Raw genomic sequence first — 25,375 nt, 5'->3', positions numbered from 1 at the left:
ATGACGTGGAAATATTAAAAAAATCAGATATGTTTAAAAAATTAAATTGTTTCTAATAATAGTTGCTGACTACTGAATAATCTGTTTTTACAGAAATCAGTATTTGTTTTTTTTACATAAAAAATGAATCTCAAATATAACCAAAAAATCTTATTTTTATTTTGCTCGATGAAATGATTAATTTCTACTCTTCACTAAAATAAAGACCTGTAATAAAAAAATGTTATCCCCATTTGATTTTATTTACCCCATTGAGTTGTTTTTATGTAATCATATATGTTTCTTAATTTTTTTCAAAAATAAATATTACCTGTGGTAACAATCTGCAGTGATAGCAACTCCTGGATTATTGTTGTAGAGAGGAATTGTAAATTTAAGTGTACTTGGAATCATACCAGGAACTTTTACAACTGTTGGATAAAACTGAATAGGGCATGCCTGTCCTGAAATATTGAAAAGAAAACTGTTAGAATTTTACAACAGTACAATTTAATTGTGTACTGAAATATTGAACAATTCTGTTGTTGTATCTAGAATAATCTAGGATAAACAACAATCATTTAAATCAAATACTTGTGGAGGACATTTAGAAACATTAGTATGAAATGGCTAACTGGAAATGGAATAATTCTGAATTCAGTTATTAACTCAGATACTTCCTTTGAAATTATTTGCCTTTGTCATTTAGCAACAAACCTCACAATAAACTATATTATTATTATACTATATTCTATAATATAGTATATTATAGAATATAAGATAAAAAAATTTGGTCTGAGATGTCATGAGCATAATTGTAGTAGGTTGGTGACCTGACAGGACTACAAATACAGCATAGACAATTTATTTTATTTTCATATCAGTAAATATACTGTTGCATACCAGCATGCCAAGCCAACATAATTTTTTGGAGTTAATCAATTGGTTTGATGCTATTTTCTCTTTCATTTTGATCTTTGCTGATTTTAAAACTGTGACTTAGCTATGTTGCTTCTTTAGAAAATTTAGCAAATTACATCCTCAATTATCTGTTTATACATTTTAGTCTGACTTCCTCTATGGCCTTTATCTTCTATATTTCCCTGTATTGCTAAATTAACTAATAGGTCAACCAACAACCGTTGGTTAACTCTAAAAGACTTTTCTCCGATTCTCTCTTCTCCGATTCAGCTCTTACCAGTCTGTTCACCAGTGGGAATGGTTGCACTATGGAGATCATCATATCATATGGATATCACTATGGCTAATTACAAGGCCAGTAAAATGCAGCTTATCATGAAATTGATTGTTGAATAAATGAAATTGAAAAATCAGCTTTTAAACAAAATATTAAATATATGCTCAGAATCATTGGTAAGTAAATAAAGAAATCAGAGGAAATTTTTTTATGGAAATAACAATATATCATTCACATTATCCATATTGTGGGTCACAGCTGGTTATAATAACAATAATATATATTCCTGCTTTAATGTGGGTAATTTTATCCTGGCATTTGGGAAGAATCTTACTGTAAATGCTTGTATCAATCTTAGTAATTATTCTTGTTTTTTGAAGGCTTTCAATATTTTGTATTTTGAAATTGTTAATTTTAATTAACAAACATGTTAAAATACTCAATTTTTCGGCTAGCTGCACAATTATCAAGGTTTCAGTTTAATGAAACTGTAATTGTGCAAAAACAAGTAAAAAAGTCGTTGTAGAAAATTAATGTAAATGAACCATATCCTTTATTTTCAAATGAACTAGCCCATGAGGGTACCTCAGCTCCCCAGTTGCTCTCAAAATTTTAAGTTAGTCATATTTGTTAGAAAAGACTTGTATTTAAGTGAATTTGAAAATACTTCAGAGAAGTATTACTTCAGAGAAGTAACACATTAACCTGTTTGAAAGGTATAAGTAAAACAGTTATTGAACACCAAGGTAAAAAATGACAGAGAAATATTGAACAGAGACTTGTAATCTGGTGAAAGCAATCAAATAAAAAGAGTAAAGTGGCTGCAAAAGAAATTATGCCTCCATATATGTGTAAGACGAACTGTTACCAAAAAATTACTGAATTACAACAGAATGACATTTTTAAAGCTTACTGGGATTCAAGAAAAAGTCACAATTTAAAAACACAGTTCATTACGTCCTTCATTGAAGTTAACACTATAAGAAAGATATGGAGGTACGAATGTACAAAACCAAAAGAAAATTCTTTTCATTATAGTTTAAACATAAATTATGTAAAAATAAGGGTGTGTAAAACTATGTTTTTAATAAACATATCTAATTCATAGTTAATGCAATTTAAAAACAAGAACCTGGAAGAATTGTAGAAATAGACAAAAGAAAATGGCATACAGTTGCTATGAAACATCAGAGGAGATAATTCAAAATGTTATTCAACACATAAATGTTATCCTGAAAAATGAGAGCCATTATTCACAATTGAAAACTAAGAAACCAATTCTTAGTCCTGATTTAAGTTGTATTTATTTTATCAATAATTCTGTGCAGAAAATGAAATAGGTAAAGAAAAAGTATCAAAAAAGTGGTTTTACATACCTGCAATACCTGTGATTCGTATCTAGCAAAATTAAAGGGTGAATTAACCTCAAATGGTAAAATATTTATTTAAAGTAATTATGAATTGACCTTAAGGAATCATAGAAGTGGTATGACCAAAGGTAAAGATACTCAAGATGCAAAGAACAGTAAATGTGTTGACAGCTGATTTACAAAAATGTTTACCACTGTTTACAAACATCTGAAAGTTTCTACTGCAGGAAGTTGCGAACATTAATTTCACAATTTATGACAAGGTGGTAATGAAATATCTTCTTGGATTCTAAGATAGGCTAAACAAAACATTACCAATTAAAAAACTGAAGAAATAGTATTATGGTCAGACAATTGCTATGCCCAGAACAAAAATTTGTATATGTGTTATCTATATTTTACACTGACATCCACAGATAAAGTGGTATAAGTCATAAATTCTTGTTAAGAAGACCATACGCTTATGGAAGCAGTAAAGCAGTAAATGTCCATGCACTGATAGAATGAAACAAGAAGAAATAATGAATTTTTACAGATACTGACACCTGGGGATTTTCACTGAGTTCAAAAAAGTATCTTTGCAAAATGGATTTATGATTTGAAGAATTTTAAATCACTGTACAGTAATACATTTCCATTTATTTACACAAGTATTTAATAAGCATCCTATTATTTTATAAATTAGAGACGAAGAATTTCTCTCAGTTAATGAAAAGATTTGAGAAAAAACCACGTCAAGTTTCCAGATGTACTTGATGTCATTAGTCGATTTTAAACCGATATCACGATTAAAATACAAAGACCTGTTAATTCTACTTAAGTATTTACCATCAGAGTGTCATCTGTTTTATCAAAACATAAGAGTAAATGATTTCCCTGAAGAAGAAAGTGATGAAGACTACAGGATGTAATTATTTTTAATGAAAGATTTACTTCAGAATATTAGTTTTATTAATAAAATTGTGTTCATTTTGTAAATTTTCTGCTATTTTATCATTTTTTATTATTAATTTTCAATATTTTTTGAATTTTTATTGTACAATAGATAATATTATTACTGAAGTAATGATATTTTTTAGTTCTTTGTAAATTTTTGTTGAGTGACCGTAGCAATATTATGTTGTATACACTTTTTGGATGAGCAAGATATATTAAAAAAAATATGGTTAATATTAAATATGGTTTCTTTTAATTAAAAGATTTATAAATAAGCAATAGTAACTATTCAAGTAACCTAAATAAAGTATTTAGTAAAAAAGGTTATGATGGAACATGGTGATGAAAAAGAAAATTAGTAAAAGTGAATTTCAAAACTTCAAACTGCTCTATTATAAAATTTAAAAAAAATTAAGATGGTGTCCTTTACCTCCAGGCTACAGAGATATGAGGGTTATTTTTTTTCAAGGTACGATCGGTCGCGAAATAAAAACCCGCGAAAAAATCGGATGAATTTTTGCGCAGCGTCTCTAGTATGGCCTTCAATCACGCAGCGTCACTTCTTTTAGTTCTGAACACGCAGCTAGCACTTAAGCATGTCTACAACAATAGCAGCTCCCGCCAAGTGTGAAGTGCGTGCGGTAATTCGATTTCTTCAGGCTGAGGGGTGTAATGCGGCTGAAATTCATCGAGGAATAAGTAATGTGTACGGTGAAACTTCAATGAGTGACAGCAAAGTACGACAATAGTGCAGAAACTAAAGCAGGCGTACAGATGTTCACGATGCAGGCGGTCAAGGAAGGAAGCGAGTGTCAACCGATGATCTCGTGAGCGAGTGGATGAGGCAATTCGAGAAAATCGTCGGTTCACAATTTCTGTATTGAGTGATTCGTTTCCTAAAATTTCAAGGTCAGCTCTCTACGCCATTATGAGTGAGAGACTTCAGTACCGCAAACTGTGTGCGAGATGGGTTCCCAAGATGCCGTCCGACCATCACAAAACAACGAGAACGGACGCCTCCCTAACGTTTCTCCAGCGCTACCACAATGAAGATTTTTTGAACAAAATTGTCACAGGGGACAAGACATGGGTTACAAATAATTTTTTTTAATTTTATTTCGGGACCGATCGGACCTTGAAAAAATAACCCTCGTATATTTCCCCTAATGCAAGGTTAAACTTCAGTTTAAATAATATTAGTCATGAATTAGTAAATAAAGCAATTAAATTTTGTGTTAATTATCTACAATAATTTTGAACTCACCGTGAACAAGATAAAAAATATCTGATATTATAAGAACCAGTGTTACCAAACAGAAAGTTAGAACTTCTGTGTCTTATCCTGAAAACAAAAATAAATTAACAAAAATGACTAGATGAGCAATAATACTGTCACTAAATAAATCACTAGGAGGAGTAGTAAAACAAAACAGTTTAGTTTATGTGTTTAAATTCAGAATTATTTGTTTGCTACAATTAGCAGAAGATAACTAGAAAATGTAAAAGATTCACAGTAGTGGATGATAAATTCAGAGCATCATAGATGACTGTGACTACAGAGATTATTTCTAGCTCAAATAATGAACTGGAACCATCTGTTTAAAATGTATGAAAATAACTTTACTTAAAATGAACAGCGAATTCTGCTACGAAAAATGTTATAAAATTATAATTATAATTATTTATACATATACATATCTTTTCCTCAATGTTTTATTTACTATTCTTCTTCGCAGTTGGAAATTAGGCAAAAAGTAGTTTTATGAATGGTCTAGCCAAGAAGTGACAAAACTGATGCCAAGTCTCATAGGCCAAAGTAAATTGATAACTTGGAAATTCAAATCCAGAAAAATAGTGAAAGTCACTGCATCGCATTTGTATACTCCTGGCATGCAGTGTGCTTTATTGTGCATCTGCATACTCAACATACAGCATAATAAAAAAAACATGTATCAGTGCATAAGGAGCTAATACGCAACAAAATTTTTATATTGTTTCAAAAATTTAATAATTTCATTAAAAAGTAATTAAAATGTCAAAATTAACAAAAAAAATTTCTTTATTATACTAACTGACAAATATTAAATTACACAAGGATTAAAAGGAGGAAAACTTATCAGTTTAACTCGTACTGTTTCATATTATTTTATTTTTTAATTTACGTTCAAGCCTTATTCTTCATCAAATGATTCGATTTCGATGATTAGATCTATCTATTATTTTGTGCAGGAAGTTCCTTTAGTGGAAAGTTGTAAGTTTTTCTATTTAAGTGAAAAATTAGATCATCTAAATAGTTAACTTTTTAGAGATTTTTAATTTTTGTAATCATTGTTGGTTAATTTAATTCATTAAATTAATGTAGCCATAATGATATACTATCTGATGTCTATTTGATATTAAAAACATATGCAAGTGAAAGTTATTTGAAAACTTGAGTTAAAAAATATATATATTCCTCGTGTTAGCCTTTATGTTGCAGCCTTTTATGTTGATTCTATTCACATACAATTTTGAGTTTTTAATCGATTTTATACATATTTTTTCTGAAATTAGGCGGGTGGTATTTTTAAGACCTGATTGCCAACTTATTTAAAGAAATGAAGGAAGTATGGGAGATTCATCGAATCATGGCAACTGACAAATTTGTTGAATCTTAAAACTTCCAAGTAGGCCTATCTAATCTTTCTTAGCAGAATTACAGGGTTTATTTTTGTAGTTTTATTTTTATTTTGTTAAAATTATGTCTAGGATAACAACTGTTACAATTTCCAATGCAAAGAACATAGAATATTTGTTTTTATTAGTAATAACACGTCTACAAATTACGCGATGCTTATAACTATTTTAAACCCATAAACTATTTTAAATTTCTAACCGATAATTCTATGACTTACGCGTCTCTGTTCGTCGTAAAAAAACATGTAAAAACCTACAATAAATATAGTTTCTACAGATATTTTAAATAGGACGTGATATTTTGAATAGTTAATTGTAATAATTGTGATAATGGTATTTTATTCAAGTAAAAAAAAAAATCAGTTTCAAATCTATAAATGAAGTAGAAAAAGACACTTTTTTAAATGTTCAAAAAATTCATATTTTCTTGTGTTGGGAGAAACTGCAAACCCGCTTATAAAGTTTGATAACTGTTTTCACTGTGATAACGGTTCATTTGGAGAAAAAAACAAGACGTTAATTGAATAGTATATTAATTGAATAGTTAATCCTTAATAGAACTCCCTTATTTTAAAGTAGAGCTGTATTACTCTATAACACTCTGACAAAGGACTGAAGATTGTTCCCCTGCTGATAAGCATTTCAAAGAATAAATTTTTAATGACAAAACATATGAAAGTAATTCAATAAAATTTGTTTCAAAAAAATTTCATCGCTATTACACTAGTATCTCTATTGATATCTTATACGCCTAAAAGATGTAAATTTTTTTTATAGATTACAATCCACTTCGGGATAAAGCAACCGACTAATATCAAGTATTAATTGCGGACGCGTATTTTGTGTACCTTTAGGTTTTGCTCAAACACAAACAAACAAACAAAACATCGAAGTTATATAAAAAATGTAACAAAAATTGGCCAAGTGTACTTACTTTCGTCTAAAATCCTAGGATTTTTCAAATGTAAACAATGATATAAACATTTTTACACAAACTGAACTGACTAGCCATAAAACGAAAAAGGTAAATGTAAAAATAGAACATTTAGAATAACTAGTATAAATATAAAACAACTAGAACAAAAATAGAACTAGTATAAATATTTTACTATAATACTACTCAGACACGCAAAGTTCATCGGTGACTAATTTTGTGTTACGCCTCTTTTGTTTTTAATGTTTATCAATTCAAGACAAATGTTATTTTGGAAATTATTTCTCTTTCCAGAATTTTTACTTTTTCATTATTATATTAGTTTCTCAAATTTATATTTTTTCTCCTTCTGTATTTCGATAAAGTGGTAACTTTATTACTTATGTGCATACTGCACCGATTTTTCGTTTTAAATATCTATAAAGTGTACGTAAATTTCATTTGACTGATTTAATTTTTCAATTGAAGCTTTTACTTTAAGGAAGAAAGATTAGATTTTAATTTATTAAAATCGATACTACTGATGTATGCAGTAAGGTAAAGTAAGTTTTCTTTTTTACGACTTGTTTATTAGTAGGATTACATTTAGTTATATAATTTGTAGATTTTAGGTAGATTTCATAAGAAAGCTATCTACTGTAATCGGTACCATGATTCGACTTCCGCAAAATTTCGATATATCTAAGCGTTTCACATCCCCCAGGCCCCAAAACCATTTGTTAGTAATATATATATATATATATATATATATATATATATATTTCACTTTCTTGTGGTCAAGATAACTGCCTTAATTTTGCGCCAATCACTTTCAAATTGATAGTAAAATATAACGACCCAAAACCTCGGTCGAGTTTGTTAATGGGCAAAATCAGACCATGGGGGTGGTAATGGAAGGGACTTTTCAGAAAAACGAAATATCGTTATAACTTTCTTATTAAGTAAAATATCGAAATCGTTGTTACTATTCTTAGTTCTTACTATTCTTTGGATAAGGGCCTAAAAGTTATCTAAGTAAAGTTTTTTGATACCACCAACCATTGACCCAGGGGGTGGAAAAATGGGGTTTCGAAGACAAAAAATCATATATCCCTTAATAGGTACAGTATTGAATCGGTTTAAACTGGTCATTATTCCTCTAAACATTACCTAAAACCTTTGTATGAAACAACTTTTGATATGATCAACCGTTACGGCGAGGGATGACCAACATGTTGCTGAAATTGTAAGATGGGCTTGTCGTATACTAAACATGTGAAACTTTTTTCACATGCAACCATTGTCGTATTGAGTAAATTTGAACTTTTTCTTACTGCTCTTCTTTACTTAGCACCGGTGAAATCTTACGGGCATTTGTCCCACAGCCAATGAGATGCTTCAAGTGCCAACGCTTTGGCTACACCGCTCTTAGATGTGAGAGACCGCAAATATGCGTGTGCGGTGATGAGGTGCATGAAGGAGAGCCATGTAAGGAGCCTCCTAGATGTATCAATTGCAAAGGACAGCACTCATGTAGATCCAAAAACCGTCCTGTCTCAAAAGACGAAGTAGCTGTGCAGGAAGTAAAAACCCTGCAGAAATCCAGCTACCTTGAAGCTAAAAAGATAGTAAACTCCCGCAAGGCTAGAGCAACAAGAACTTATGTTCAGGCTGCGGCTGCTGTTTCTGCTCCCGCTCCAGTTGCTGTCCATGAAATTCAGCTTATCAACAAACTTGCGCCCACTTTGGCTAGCATGATTGAAAGGATTATAGAAAACAAAATGAAGCCTTTCAGTAGTAAAGAACCTGTCAAGCCAAAGATATTAGTATAGCCTCCTTAAGACACATATTCGAAACTGAAAATTGCTCTTGAACAGTAAATAACGATGCCAAGCCAGAAGGCCACGTGCGTGTTAGAAAGATATTAGATGATGATCGGAAGAAAGTGACTGCTTCGCAGTCTGTTATGGAGGCTCCCAAGCTTCCTGCAACTGAGGTGGCCTTAAAACCATAGAGGCCACAAAAAACCACACAGGGGGGCAAGTGTCCTCCCCTTCCAGGGGGGTGACTAGCGCGATTCCCGTGTTGGGGGTTGGCCAGGTTTCTGCCTCTCAATCGGCGCCGATCCATGTCCGTCATCGTCTGCGGCTTCGTTGGTCTCAGATTCGGAGGCCGGGAGCAATACGGGCGACGACGTTCTCCGCGAACACGAAGCTGTTCGTAATATGGAAAAAAAAGAAAAAAGGGTGGTCGAAAGGTAAACCAAAACCATAAATTAATTTAAAATTAGCGAGTCGACTGTACAGTGGAACATTAATGGATGTTTTTCAAACATCCATGAGCTCCAACGCTTGGTACATGATGTAGACCCAATTTGTATATGTCTGCAAGAAACACATTTCTGCCGAAATGAAAATTTTCAGTTAAGAGGATATGATATATTTTGGCGGGATAAACCGCCAAAGTGGAGTAGTTGAAGCTGTTGACCTACAAGCGGTCGCCATTAGAATGAAGCGTCCGCTTCAGTTCACTGTCTGCAGCATATACTTGCCGAATTTTGATTGGAAGGAGGATGACATGGCACGATTAATTTCTCAGCTTCCTCCACCTGTATTACTGGTGGGTGATTCTAGTGCTCGTAATTCTGTTAGGGGATCGGATCGATTAGATCCCCGCTGAAGAGAATTGGAAAGGTTCTCGATGAATTCCGATCTTATTCTTTTAAACAATGGATCAGGAACATTTTTCAATGCCAGAGATGGATCGTCTTCCTGTATAGATCTAGTACTCATAAGTTGATCGATAGAACCGAGGTACACCTTCCATGTTTTAAAGGATCTGCATGGAAGCGATCATTTCCCGGTGCAAATTGTAACTGAAGTTACAAAAAAAACATATCTCATCTCTAAAAGATGGTTGTTTCATAAGGCAGATTGGATGAGCTTCACAACTAGGACGATACTCCCCGAAACAACTGGAGTTATCGGAGCCGATGTCAACACTATAACTAATGCGATACTTGACTAGGCATTGATATATTCCCAAAACATACATATTGATATATTCTGGGAAACTTAGGAAGCAACCCGTTCCGTGATGGAACGATGAAATAAGTGAAGCTATAAAAAGAAAGAAAAGAGCATATAACGCCTTTAAGAAACGACCCACTATAGATAATCTAATTGCCTTTAAAAAATACAGAGCGTATCCAAAACGACATGATAGATTCAAAGAAACGATCCAGGCAGCAATAAGTGTCATCCATTGACAGAACTACTACTGCATCAGACGTTTGGAAGAAAGTGAAGGCTATTTGTATGTGTAAAAACTTTGCTCCCATAACTAGTCTTCAAGATGAAGATGAAATTAAGGATACTCCAAACGAAATTGCAGAGTTATTAGCCAATCACTTTGAGAAGGCCAGCAAAACGGCTAACTATGATGAAGATTTTCGGACGAAAAAGGCAGAACTTGAAGTACTACTAAATTTCAGAACTGAGTATAATTACTAACACAATGTATAATGGAAGAATTCGTGAAAGCGTTGGAAAAAGCAGGCAACACAGCTGCTGGTCCGGATGAAATTCATTATAATATGATGAGGCAGCTAAATACCACTGCAAAACGCAGATTGCTAGAACTATATAATAAGATATGGCGGGATGGAATGTACACGCAGCCGTAGAAAAAAGCACATATTGTTCCAGTATCAAAGAAAGATAAAAATTTGACAGATCCCAATAGCTACCGTGTCCTATTTCTTTGACGTGCGCTATAGGAAAAATACTTGAAAAAATGATAAATGGCTTTTAGAAAAAGAAAACCTGATATCATCACATCAAGCAGGTATTCGACAATACCATTCTACTACTGAGCAAATGATCAACTTAGAGAACATTATATACAATAGCTTTATTACAAGGAAACATTGTGTCGGAGTCTTCTTTGATCTTCAGAAGGCTTTCGATATGATCTGGCGACATGGAATAATGCTCCAGATACATGAATGGGGCATTCGTAGCAATCTGCCAGTTTTACTCAGCAACTATATGATTGACCGTACTTTCCAAGTACGCGTCAACAATGAATATTCATCTGTAAGAATCTTGGAAAATGGCATACCACAAGGTTCGCCGTTGAGCGGTACCTTGTTTACGATCGCCGTTAATAAACTGATATCAGCTATTCCAGTAGAAATCAGCAAAAGCGTCTATGTTGATGATTTGGCAATTGTATATGCCAGCAACAAGACAGCTACAGTGAAATACAAATTATAACGAGCGGTTAATGCTCTAAATGAAGTTGCGAGGAATAATGGATTCCAATTTTCACCAGAAAAAACGTGCTGTGTACACTTCTGTAGGAAGATAATTCCTCACCAAAGTCCTATTTTGACAATCGGCAACAATCCAATACAATATAAGGATAATCTGAGATTTTTAGGTCGGATATTGGACAAATTCCTTACGTGCGGATTACATATACAGGACTTGAGTGATAGATGCAAAAAAGCCCTAAACATTATCAAATATCAAACATAAATTGGGGCTCAGATAAATAAATATTATTGAGACTATTGGTTGGTATTGAGGCATTGGTTCAATTTAAACTAGACTACGGATGTATTGTTTATTCATCCGCTAGGAAGTCGCATTTAAGAAAGTTAGACGTAATTCATAATAGCGGAATAAGATATGCGACAGGCGCTTTCCGCACAAGTGCGGCGGCTAGTCTAATGTCTGAAGCCGGAATAATGCCACTACAATATAGAAGAGAGATCCTTTTGCTAAGATATTCAGCAAACATATGAGCTTTTCCTGCTCATGTAAATAACAAACTTTTTAACAACCATCCTTTGGCTGCATTATATGAACATCGTGTTACCTATTCCAGACCAGCCGGAATTAGGTACCACGAATTAACAAGAAAATACGAAATTGCTATTCCAGAGACATTAGCAATTTGTAGCCAGCAGTGATCATCCAACAGGAATTTTTATCAACCGTCAGTAGCTACGAAGAACATATTAGAAGTTATACTGACGGTTCTAAAACCGAACATGGTGTTGGATGCTCCATATAAGTAAATGGAGAAACCCACTTTAGGAAACTGCCAGATATGCCCAGTGTCTACAGCAAGCTCTTCAGTACACAGAACACTACTGCGAAGAGAGAGTGCTAAAATGTTCCGATTCTCTAAGTGCACTTGTTGCAATTCGGAACAAGAACATTAAGGATATCCTAATTGCAAACATCCTGTCTATTTTGTACGTTCTAAATCAACAAGGACAGCGATGCATATTTGTATGGACTCCATGGCATGCTGGTATTGCAGGTAATGAAAGCGCAGACGAAGCTGCCAGAAAGACAACAGTCTACGATAACTTGGATGCAATTTCTGTAAGGATGGCAGATGTTAAAAACTGTCTAACTAACATAATAAGAAACAAGTGGAATACTGATTTGAGGAGTTTAAATACAAAATTAAACTCAGTCAAAACTTCTCCGTATAAATGGAAAAGCGACGTGAAGTTGACTCGCCGAGAACAAGTGGCTGTGACCAGACTTAGTCACACGCGAATAACAAATTCATAATTGTTAACCGGCGACGAAAGACCAATGTGCGGTGTTTGTAATAAACACACTTACAATTAAGCATCTAATGGAAGAGTGTACCATATATGAGGAACTCAGAAAGAGGTTCCGGTTAAGAAATGATATTGCTGCTGATTTGGAAAATGGAAATAAAGAAAAAATAGTTGCTTACTTACACGCCAGTGGACTTTTTAAAAGTCTGTAAAAATGAAAATTTAAAGCTGCGTTAAACAAATTCTAAGGGGGTATTTTTATATATATAAGGGAGTCTCGAAGCGTGGCACGTATAATGACGGGAGGTAGCCCTCTTGCCTAGGCCGCCCGGGTTTGCCTGCATGCAAGAGCAGGGAGTCGGGGTGTGTCCAATGATGGCATGGGGGACCCTCAAGGGTGGACTGTGGGCGCGAGGCTATGGATATGCGCAATGCATACCTGTGGCCAAGTAGGTCAGGACCGGGAAGGGCAGCCTCCCCGCCGAGGAGCTTTTTGGCCGTCCTGAACAGGTGTACAGGTTGCTCTTATGACGCTGGGAGGACCCCGATGGGTTCCGTCCTACGGGACTGCTTATAGGAGGGAGTCAACTGCCACGGCATCCTGGGGCGACTGATATGCTGCTTAACGGCGGTTCTGGTCGCCCCGAGGGTGCTTAAATAAATAAGTGAGACAGGTAGAAGGAGATAATGGTATTGTAAAGACTTATATTTTCCATTTACGTACTTTGTGTTATTTTCTCAAATTTTAAGATCGGGGCCCTTTACACCCCATAAGTGTTGTTTATTGTTGTGGATTAATGTTTTGTGTATATTTTGTTTTAAACAAAAATGTAAGGGCCCTTTACACCCTTACTTATGACGATCCTGATGGTGATACTAATCTCTTTTTCAGAATGTGACGTGGGCTAATGACCTTAGCAGTCGATGCTCGTAAAACACAAAAAAAAATTATAATAATAATGTTAATTTTAAATGTATAGAAATATATTTAATGAATTTAAAAGAAACAAAGGCTAAAACTGGCGTATAAGTTATCCGACAAGCATGTATTTTGTGGAATACGTATTAATATTTTTTAAAACTATAAGCAAAAGTGAGTGTATAGACGTTAACATTCTTGGCTATTTAAATAATAATCCCCAAAGGCTACTGTATTTTCATTTAGTTTAGTATTGTGATTTATGACAAGTAATGCGAATATTCTAAGAAGAAAAATAAGGTGTATGAAATAAGTGAAAAAATATCACCAGGAATTAAAACCAAAATAACCAGCTGATTTAGAACCCAACACACTAATCACTACATCCATCGCTCAACATATTTTATATATTTTTATGAACTCACACTCTCCCTATAAGGGTAAGAATTTTAAAATGAATTAATCACTTTTCTTGTGCTTCATTTATTTCTTTTCTACTGTTGGGAAAATAAATCCAATCTTCATCACACTTAATATAGTTCAATAAATTAAAACATTTTATCAGTTTTAGATGAAAATAATATTTTGTATCGGGAAATAATATTTTATATTAACCTTTTATATCGTTTTTATTTAAAAAATAACCATATCTTAAAACGTTTTCGTAACTGCTGCACTTCAAAGTTTTCAGTATTTGGTTTACATCATCAACCAAGTCTGCAATCATCAAGGGCAAGTTCTTAATATGAACACAAGTAAAAAACTATACACTGTAAGTAAAAATAACTTTAAAAAATTAACGTATAGAATGTTAAAAATTAAAGCAACAATAAAATTATTATAAATTCTGTTTCATAGCAATCATTCAAAAATTATGATAAAAAGTAAAAATTCACATTCATAACAAAATCTTGAAAGTAGAAGACATGAGTACACAATTTATAGAGATACTGAATATAAACTCAAAAGATATTATAAACGCAATGAGCAATAGTAGTGGATAGATGAGTAAATAGCGGATAATATAAATTATTTTATATTTTTTCCACATTTTATATTTTGGAGACTGGATTAAAATAAGGTAAGGTGAAAATCTAGTTTAATAGTTATAACTCTATCATATATATATATATCGTCGTATGTTCGCGGCTCGATCAGGATATTGAGAGATGAACAATTATTTCAACATATATTTTATTTATTTTATTAACATATATTTTTCGGTAGGGTACCTACCGATAAAAATGAAGTCTTAAGTTGTAGCCGGCCAAACCAATTAGCCGCGCAGTTCTTACAGTGCACTTAGCAGCCGCGCGTCTATTGTTTTGTTAGGATAATATTATTATGAGGCCAAGTAAAACACAAACTCACGTGAGACAAGGACGGACGATACCGTTCTGCGTCGCGCATGCATACTGCAGCACTGCTCCCACTAGGCATTTGCATTACTCATTTTATTGTTGACGCGTTCATTTATCAGTTTAGTTTTTTATATGTGTAAAGTTTAATGTGTACGATGCCTCCCGAAAAATAGTGTCTCTTCGTGGATAGCTAACTATCCTGGAATATTTACATGCGGCGGAAATGTTTTATATTGTCGAGTTTGCGAGAAAAATATTTCGTTCACAAAAAAGTTTCAAATAGACCAGCATGTCAAGAAAAATGTTCATATCGCAGATTGCAAAAGAAAGGTCCACGACAACAACTTGTAACAGCGGCAAGTAGCAGTAATTTCACTTCCAAAGGTAAACAAAAAAACCAGTAAAAGCATTACTGGTAATATTCCTCTTTACAAACTTACAAATTCTACCTTCAAAGATTTTATGCGAAAATATTGCTTGAATCAAAATATAACAGATGAATCAACATTGCGTAAAAATTACATACAAACAATTTACCTTCATATTCTGGAAGAAATGAACTGAAGGATAGCATAATTTAGATCTCAGCTGACAAAACTACTGACACTTGTGGCCGTTACATTGCGAATTTATTTGTCGGTGCATTAAAACTAGAGGTCTCTTCTACCTATTTGGTGGCCTGCAAACACCTGGAAAAGACAAATCATTCTACGATCGCCAGATTCGTGAATGAGGATATTAAAAAAATATTACCTGATCTTTTGCAGATGAGACTGTTTATATTTCTCTCAGATGCTGCTCCCTATATGATCAAAGCAGCCAAAGCTCTCCAAGTATTTTATCCATATTTGATTCATGTAACGTGCTTTGCTCATGGAGTACATCGACTTGCTGAAGAAGTACGATCCACGTTTGGGAATGTAAATAAACTGGTTTCATCAACAAAGAAAGTGTTTCTTAAGGCACCTGCTCGCAATAAGGCCTACAAAGAAAAATTGCCAAATGTGCCTTTACCTCCTAAACCAGTGGTAACTCGATGGGGAATGTGGATTGAAGCTGTGCTGTTTTACAATCATTTCGAGGCCATCAAAGGTGTAGTAAACGACTTCGATAGAGGAGAGGCAATGGCAGTTTGTCACTCCAAGGAAGCATTTAACGATTCTAGTAGAAAAAAAACGTAGCTGTGATTAGCACTTACTTTTCCCTCATACCTGCGAGTATTAAAAAACTTGAAACTCAAGGTTTGGCGTTGACTGAATCTATTCAGTTAATGAATAAAATCCGCCAAATGAACTCGCATTGCAAGTATTCCCGTTTTTAACAAAACGTTAAATAATTGTTAATTATCGAATTTATCGATATGTTATTCAACTACTTGCTAACTATTAGCTGAATTTGAAATAAAAAAATTAGAAATTACAATTTTTTTTATTATTTAAAGTTGCATATTTTGACTCTTTTTCATATTTGACATGCATATTTTAAACATTTTTCATGTATATTTGCATGGATATTTCAAGCTTTTTATGTTGCATATAATCCGGTCTCTAGTTATAATAAAATTAAAGACAAATTTTGGTTCTTGTGTAATATATTTTATTTAAAAACTCAAATAAAATAAAATTGAGGTGAAAATGTCCAATGCAATAAAATTTTATACAAATATATTTGGAATTTCTTCTGCTTTTTCACACGGTTCAGTTTAATGAATTAGTTTCTATTGCTGTTTCTTTAAACCGTCAAATAATTTCTTATAAAATGTTAAACAGATTACATTTTGCCATGTTTCCCCGAAATGCTTTGATTTGGCTGAGGAACACCTTTAATGACTTTTCCAGGTTCGCAAATACTTTTAAATTTTCTAATGTCATTACGGAAATTGACCTCATCACGTATTAGTATATTATTACGTTTCTTGTTCCTTCTGAATTTTAATCTTTTTGAAGGGTTAAATCTTAATGTCACTTCCAGAGAGGTTTAATTACTATTTGGACAATATTCTTCCAATCAAATATAACTTTTAACGAGACTACAGTTCCAAAATATGAAAAAATAACATCGTACTACGCAGGGTTAACAATATAACATTCTTAGCTTTAATTCATTTTCCAGTGCGACTGAAAACTCTGTCTGCAGGCAGAAACGAGTGGCCAACTACATGGAAAACTAGTAGCAATTGTTTCACATTTTTGGGAGCAAAATTCAGAAACTATAGACAACATTCCAACCACGGTTGTGTTCTTTTTTTGCCCCCCTCACCCCAAACGTCACAAGTAAAGCGAATTTCTGTAATAAACTCTGGAATTTGAAGTTTTGTTAAGCAGTGATACAATGCTGGTTATTACGTTAGATCCTTTAATATAATCGGCTTCATTCCATTCATAGACATTTTCTTACAATTGTATAATGGTCTCGAGTAATAAGCAATCTGATCAGGGATGGGCGGCAGAACCTGATTTTTTTTGGCAATAAAAAGTAATAGTTAAAAGATTCTCCCTTTCTTCTTTCAATATATAGTAAAAGTCTGTATTTCAGTCGATGACCGTCTTTTCCTACAAGAAGTCGCTTTAATATGATATATTTTTCACACGTTTTACTCTTTCCTTCAAAGAAATACGGGTTGAAAATTCGTCAACCCATGGCCTACTAAAACCAATGTTGAACCGCGTTCTAAAAATATGACGAAAAAACTTTCTTTGACCGTCATTCTTTATTTATTATGAAGCATTATTATAATGTAAATAACATTAGTAACACTATTTTTTGATAACAATGGTGTATCAAGAAAGGTCTTCTGGCATATTTAATCCTTTTCTCTCTTACGAACTTTAAAATTAAAATATTTGTGGACAAGGAACAAGCTCCTTTTTTGTAAATAACAGTACGGTATTTTTTTTTTGTTTGGAATACTGGCTTATGCATATTTTACAATAAAATTATCTTGTCTCAGTTTCATGTAATTTTGTTGCACTCATAACTCTGTTTTTTATGATGGTAAGTTATTCTTGTGGGCATTCCGGGAGCTCCCTATTTGTGAAAAAACGTTGGGCTTTATTCATTTGCAAAACCTTTAGAAAAATATAAAACATGTAGGCATATTTAATAAACTGAAAATTTATTGTTAAATCAAACGTTTATCAATATGAATAACAAAGGAATATGGAATTGTACAGCACTAGAAGCCTTATAGAGAATAACCAAACATAAAAAATAATAGCATAGGCCTACACGAGAAAGTTGCTAAAATTAGGCTATGCATCTAACAGTAAAATCCTGCGTTAAGATTGTTTCGGCAATAAAAATTAATGTTGTAAAACTGATTTCTTAACTGTAGGTCTACACCTTTTTAAAAAGATAAAATCCTAAAATCACAAACAGCTTTGTCTTTTTTTCATATTTCGTTTCCATAGTGTTTCGTTTTTAAGCTTTTTCCTTTAAATAACTACTTCAGAATAATACTCCAGTTCAATTATTAACTATTATTATTAAAATAACCACATTCTAATACTTCATACATCTATAATTCCAATACTTTTTATATCAAAACGTGAACACCACTGGCGGCACTGTGGAAGCTTAATGTCGGTAGTCATACCCCAGTTTACGAAAAAGATACAAAGATCTTTTTGTATGGACCTGTACGCTTAAGAGGACCTGTGCGATCAGAAGATGGCGGAAAGCAAGGGCTCTTTGATTGCCAAATCTGTACAAAAACAGGCTCGAAGGGCAAATGAGAAAGTAATTAGTATAAACTAATTATGTTTTTGTTTCTGAGTACATAGAAATTTAAATTAAGCACCACTGGAATATAGTGATTTTAAGTTATTGTTTTATTTAACATTTTATTATTTATTCGGCTAAACAGACTATTTAAGCACATTGTGCTTAAAAACAGTATACCATATTCTTGAATGTGATAAAAATGTAGAATTAGATTATCCTGCTTCCAGTTATTATATTTGATTCATTTTTTATCGGTTCTTTTATTTTACAGAAAACTTTACCATGGTCTTGAAAAGGCCCAGAAAAAAATTTTCTGGAGCAGCAACCCCGCTAATTTTAGCTACGAGCCGCCACTGGTGGACACTAAGAATACAGCTTGCAACTTTCAGCTCAATTAATTACACTTGTTGACCTCAACAAGGGTTCGAGCCATTCGATATCATCTGTGATTTAAGGTTAACTGGAAAGTTATCTGGTTTTGCAACAAACCGGCGATTTTATACATGATTTTTTAGGGATCTGTCTGGTTTTAAATCGTATGATATTTACGGTGCATGTACAAGATGGTAAACTGTTAGAAAATGCAAAAGTGTAAACACTGAAAATTTTAAATGTGGTTTTGTAACTATATAACATATATATTAGTTATTATCATTATTAAAATATATCTTAGATATAAATTATAATATATCATTAAAATTTTAAATAGTAGTAAAATTCTTTTTTATATATATATATATTTCTTTTTTCAACAGAGAATAATTGCCAAATCTGAAACAAATGAAAAAACTACAAAATTAACGAAATACAAAGGTGTAACTAAATAAATTTCCGGGAATACGAGCATCTACTGCCGTGGTCATTAGCTTTTCCCCGAACATAAAAAATTATTTTCCTTCCTGTTAAAATAATTAGCGACGTAGTCCGAAGAAACTAGTCTTGTCAAACAGATTATACAAAACTAGACTTGTCAGAGGACAAAACTTATTACACGCACATCTACTGCCTAGATTTATCTTTAGGCCATCCTTATTTGTTTCTTTTCTCCATCCTGCTGCTGGCCTCCACCTCTGATTCCAGAGTGTTCCAGGCTGTCTGAGCCTTCTGAAATTGAATCTTCCAATCCATCTTGGATATAAATCGGATATTTTACTGCCGGAATTATATGATACCGAGCCAGTGAGCAAGATGGTGCGGTAAGCATTGCGTGGGGCGGCTAAAAAGCTCGCTCTTTCTTTTAGGGGCCACCGACCTTTCCGGGGCTCCATTGATGTTTGTCCATCACTCTTTCTTCTTCATCACGTCGTCTTCTTTCCTGATTCCTTGAGTGGGGATTTTCTCCATTTCAACTTTTACCGTCGGTACATTATGTTTAATCGACTTGTGCTGTTTTACTTTCCTTCCATTTTGACCGGTCGAGAGCTCATTCTCAGGTCTGGAACAACTTTGGTTTGGTGACATCCGTTTTTTTGATGTGTTGGTTTTGGAACAATTTCTGCAAAGGGAAATTTCAATTGTCACTGATGATACGTTTCACCATGTTCGCTAGACCTGGTGCCAGTTCAGAGATTGGGACTTTTAGTTTGAAGTAATCTGCAGGAGCTGCAACAACTTGAGCATACAACGCAACATTCGGTGACTTTTATAGCTTCGATGTAGTTGTCGTTTTAAACAGCCTTTATCTCTTGGATTGCGAATTCCTTCTTATAAATTGTACAGTTTCGCGATCTCGCAGAGTGATGCCCACGGTGGTGGATACAAACCGGGGGATCCCTGCATGGGTCATCTGGATATAATGGGTAACCACAAGGGCAGATCCTAGTGCATCACGTATGTTCTCTGTATGTTCGAATTTCTGATATCCAAAACACTGCAATAGTTATGAATGGGTAAACATCTTAATGAAAACCAGCTTTTATTTTTCTCATACTTCTCTGTTGCATCGTGTGTTCAGTCAACGAGATGCAACAACTGCTTGTCCGTAAGAGTTCCTCTACAATTTCGTCTTCTGTGCTGTTCAACAAATCCCTTCACACAACTACTCCCTTGAAGGTATTTAGCGTACCATGCGGTAACGCCTCAAAGTTTATACGCCTTACCTTCTTGTCCTTGAGTAGCGTCAATGATTGTAGGACATTAATGGTTTCAACTAACAGTTCCACAGCAAAATTCTTTGTCTCCTTAACAGGTCCTCCTGCAGCTTCTGTGATCCAGATTTTAGAATCTTCTTCTTTCCTCTTTATCACCAAACTCAACGCACCAAAGGCTCAACTAGATCGGCATTTTTATGTGGATTCTCTGTCACAGAAATCGTAAAAGTTAGTTTCCATAAATAAAGTGACGCCATTCAATATGTCGCAAGGTGCGAGCGAAGAGGCAGTTGGATATACCCTGCTTAGGATCATTGATCCTGCCTGAATTCCCCCAGTCAACCGCCTCATGTACTATCTGATCCGCTATACCGACATCCCAGCGCTCGCACATAATAGTAATGGCTCTTACTATTATGAAATATATACTATTTAGTTCTATTTTTTAAAAAAAAGGTAATTAAATAATAAATTGCATATCTAACATTTTAAATATTTTAATTTTCTATATTGCAAAAAATATATCTAGGTAATATTTATTTGTCTTTTATATAATCGTAATTTTAATTACAATTATGAAATAATCTGTATCATTTTAATGTGTTTTTTATTTTTTTTGCAGATGAATGATGTATAACAAGACATCATATAAACATATTTCTTCAATTAATAATAGAATTATCAATTCATAATACAATATTCACAATATTCATAATACAAATTACACAATACAAAATACACAATATTCATAACGGTATATATATATATATATATAAAGGTAATCCCTATTTTTTAACCGACTAGGTTCGCCCGAGAACTGGTAATGTTGTTAACTTATGTTTGTTCCCATAAATCCAATCAATTACAATTAAATTTTATCAAACCAAGTTCATATAAAATTTTATTAAATGTGTCGGGGACGTACATAATAAATTAATAATTGCATGTGTTTTCCGTAATTTTTTTTTATATATACGTTATTAAATCTAATACATAAGCAGTATGAAATGTTAAAATACCATCAAAACAACTGAAACGTTTATTTTAACTAAATGTAATATGAAATAAAAATTAAGATTAACTTTTTATTCAAACTGATAACGGAATACTGACTTTTTATGTTTTATTTTCAGACGGTCTTTTGGAGAGGACCCGACCCACCCGATAGGAGTTAGAAGACACAATCAGCAGTCCAGATGGGAGATAGAAGACGCAATCAGCTGTACAGATCCTGTAAATGACATACGGAAAGTGACTTGCCGGACTTTACACACTAGACGTGACCTACTGGACGTGACCCACCAGACGTCACCTACCGAACGTAACCCACCGGTCGTGACCCACCGGACATGACTCACCGAATTCGACCCACCGAACTAGACCGGCAAACAGAACTAGATTAGGTGTACTGAACCACAGAACTTGGCATACCGAATTGACTCACCAAACTTGACTCAGCTAACTTTGGACACGACGAACTTCAGATCAGGCGTCCAGAGGATCCGATCCCGCAGACAAGATCTCTAAGGTTAATATTATTGTTAAAATTATAGTTAAATCGTATTATAATTTATTTTCTATTAAAAAATTAAAATAAAAAAAGGTAGTTGTATTTAAATTTTGATGGTATTTTAACATTTGAAATATATATATATACATTAATTTATTGAAAGAAATTTCACTGAATAAGTGTTTAAGCAAATTAATTTATTATGTATAAACCCTCAACACAATTAATAAAATTTTAAAAAATAAGAGGACAACAAAAATACTATCGGCCTACAGATATAAGAAAAAAAAGCTTGTCAAATTAAAATGTTTTTTTTTATTTCATGATAAATATTGTGTTTCCATTCTTAGTTTTACTGAAAGTTTTACTGCAAATACTATTCATAGAATATAGTTTACATTTTATTTTTACTCTAAAAAGTTTATGTATATATAATTATATATATATATACATGCTCATCACTGGACAACTAAAGAATGACTATTTTTTTTTTCTTGATGCCCATTACTTAATCATTAAAAAAAATTAATAAAAATAGATGATTGACTGGCTGCTACGATTGCTGGCATTCATTGATACTCTTTTTTGCAGAACAATCATTCTCTAGTTCACTCATTTAAAAGCCTTCTTTTTAAGTATGACCTCACTTATTTTATCGCCTTTATTTTTATGATGTAATTTTTTGATTAAAAACACAACTAAATTGCAAGAGAAACATTAAATCAAATGTCAATTTCATGATATATTATGATCTTAAAAACAGAAATTTTAGTTTGCTTATTTATTCATTTTAGAACTATGGGGGCTGAGAAATACCATCTACCTAAATAAATATTTATATAATGAAATTCTTGGAAAAAATTGTTGAAAAGCCCACAAAAAAGAGAGATCATGTATTTGGATTAATCTATATCATTTCCTATTAGTAAGGCTGAATAAAAAAAAGTGTTATAAATAAGCTCAAAAAAAAATTTTAAAAAATAAAATAAAAATTGGAAATGATTGTCTAGAATATGTCCAGACATGATTTCATTACCAAAACATTTTTTGATTTCTCTAAAATCATTAATAAGATAAAAAACTACAGTCACAAAACAAAATTTTCTGATATTACATATATTTATTTCAGTATCCTACAAAGATATAAAATGTACTGAAAAGGCAGTGCCGGATTTGAACCAGGCACTTCAGGGTAATGAGAATGTAATATAAGTTTATAATACTGATCTTTTATTTCAAAATGTGTATGTTGCAATCTGTTCAACTAGGGAACAATAAGCAACCATGTCACAATGTGATGAGGATGACGTGGAAATATTAAAAAAATCAGATATGTTTAAAAAATTAAATTGTTTCTAATAATAGTTGCTGACTACTGAATAATCTGTTTTTACAGAAATCAGTATTTGTTTTTTTTACATAAAAAATGAATCTCAAATATAACCAAAAAATCTTATTTTTATTTTGCTCGATGAAATGATTAATTTCTACTCTTCACTAAAATAAAGACCTGTAATAAAAAAATGTTATCCCCATTTGATTTTATTTACCCCATTGAGTTGTTTTTATGTAATCATATATGTTTCTTAATTTTTTTCAAAAATAAATATTACCTGTGGTAACAATCTGCAGTGATAGCAACTCCTGGATTATTGTTGTAGAGAGGAATTGTAAATTTAAGTGTACTTGGAATCATACCAGGAACTTTTACAACTGTTGGATAAAACTGAATAGGGCATGCCTGTCCTGAAATATTGAAAAGAAAACTGTTAGAATTTTACAACAGTACAATTTAATTGTGTACTGAAATATTGAACAATTCTGTTGTTGTATCTAGAATAATCTAGGATAAACAACAATCATTTAAATCAAATACTTGTGGAGGACATTTAGAAACATTAGTATGAAATGGCTAACTGGAAATGGAATAATTCTGAATTCAGTTATTAACTCAGATACTTCCTTTGAAATTATTTGCCTTTGTCATTTAGCAACAAACCTCACAATAAACTATATTATTATTATACTATATTCTATAATATAGTATATTATAGAATATAAGATAAAAAAATTTGGTCTGAGATGTCATGAGCATAATTGTAGTAGGTTGGTGACCTGACAGGACTACAAATACAGCATAGACAATTTATTTTATTTTCATATCAGTAAATATACTGTTGCATACCAGCATGCCAAGCCAACATAATTTTTTGGAGTTAATCAATTGGTTTGATGCTATTTTCTCTTTCATTTTGATCTTTGCTGATTTTAAAACTGTGACTTAGCTATGTTGCTTCTTTAGAAAATTTAGCAAATTACATCCTCAATTATCTGTTTATACATTTTAGTCTGACTTCCTCTATGGCCTTTATCTTCTATATTTCCCTGTATTGCTAAATTAACTAATAGGTCAACCAACAACCGTTGGTTAACTCTAAAAGACTTTTCTCCGATTCTCTCTTCTCCGATTCAGCTCTTACCAGTCTGTTCACCAGTGGGAATGGTTGCACTATGGAGATCATCATATCATATGGATATCACTATGGCTAATTACAAGGCCAGTAAAATGCAGCTTATCATGAAATTGATTGTTGAATAAATGAAATTGAAAAATCAGCTTTTAAACAAAATATTAAATATATGCTCAGAATCATTGGTAAGTAAATAAAGAAATCAGAGGAAATTTTTTTATGGAAATAACAATATATCATTCACATTATCCATATTGTGGGTCACAGCTGGTTATAATAACAATAATATATATTCCTGCTTTAATGTGGGTAATTTTATCCTGGCATTTGGGAAGAATCTTACTGTAAATGCTTGTATCAATCTTAGTAATTATTCTTGTTTTTTGAAGGCTTTCAATATTTTGTATTTTGAAATTGTTAATTTTAATTAACAAACATGTTAAAATACTCAATTTTTCGGCTAGCTGCACAATTATCAAGGTTTCAGTTTAATGAAACTGTAATTGTGCAAAAACAAGTAAAAAAGTCGTTGTAGAAAATTAATGTAAATGAACCATATCCTTTATTTTCAAATGAACTAGCCCATGAGGGTACCTCAGCTCCCCAGTTGCTCTCAAAATTTTAAGTTAGTCATATTTGTTA

General features: G+C 32.7%; 1 protein-coding gene across 1 annotated transcript in view; it reads right to left on the bottom strand.

Moving 5' to 3' along the window:
• The window catches only part of LOC142319866 (uncharacterized), a 90,572-nt gene that overhangs the window by 26,409 nt on the left and 38,788 nt on the right, over positions 1-25,375 (bottom strand). The window contains exons 4-6 of the mRNA XM_075357540.1: positions 23,876-24,008; positions 15,477-15,628; positions 4,748-4,825 (exon numbers count right to left, since the gene is read on the bottom strand). Coding sequence (XP_075213655.1) covers positions 23,939-24,008 — 70 coding nt within the window. The 3' untranslated portion in view covers positions 4,748-4,825; positions 15,477-15,628; positions 23,876-23,938. The remainder of the gene's footprint in view (positions 1-4,747; positions 4,826-15,476; positions 15,629-23,875; positions 24,009-25,375) is intronic.

Source organism: Lycorma delicatula, chromosome 2 (genome assembly GCF_047948215.1).
Source record: "Lycorma delicatula isolate Av1 chromosome 2, ASM4794821v1, whole genome shotgun sequence".
Taxonomy (NCBI): domain Eukaryota; kingdom Metazoa; phylum Arthropoda; class Insecta; order Hemiptera; family Fulgoridae; genus Lycorma; species Lycorma delicatula.
The sequence above is the reverse complement of the archived record's forward strand: the minus strand, read 5'-3'. Positions and strand labels throughout refer to the sequence as shown.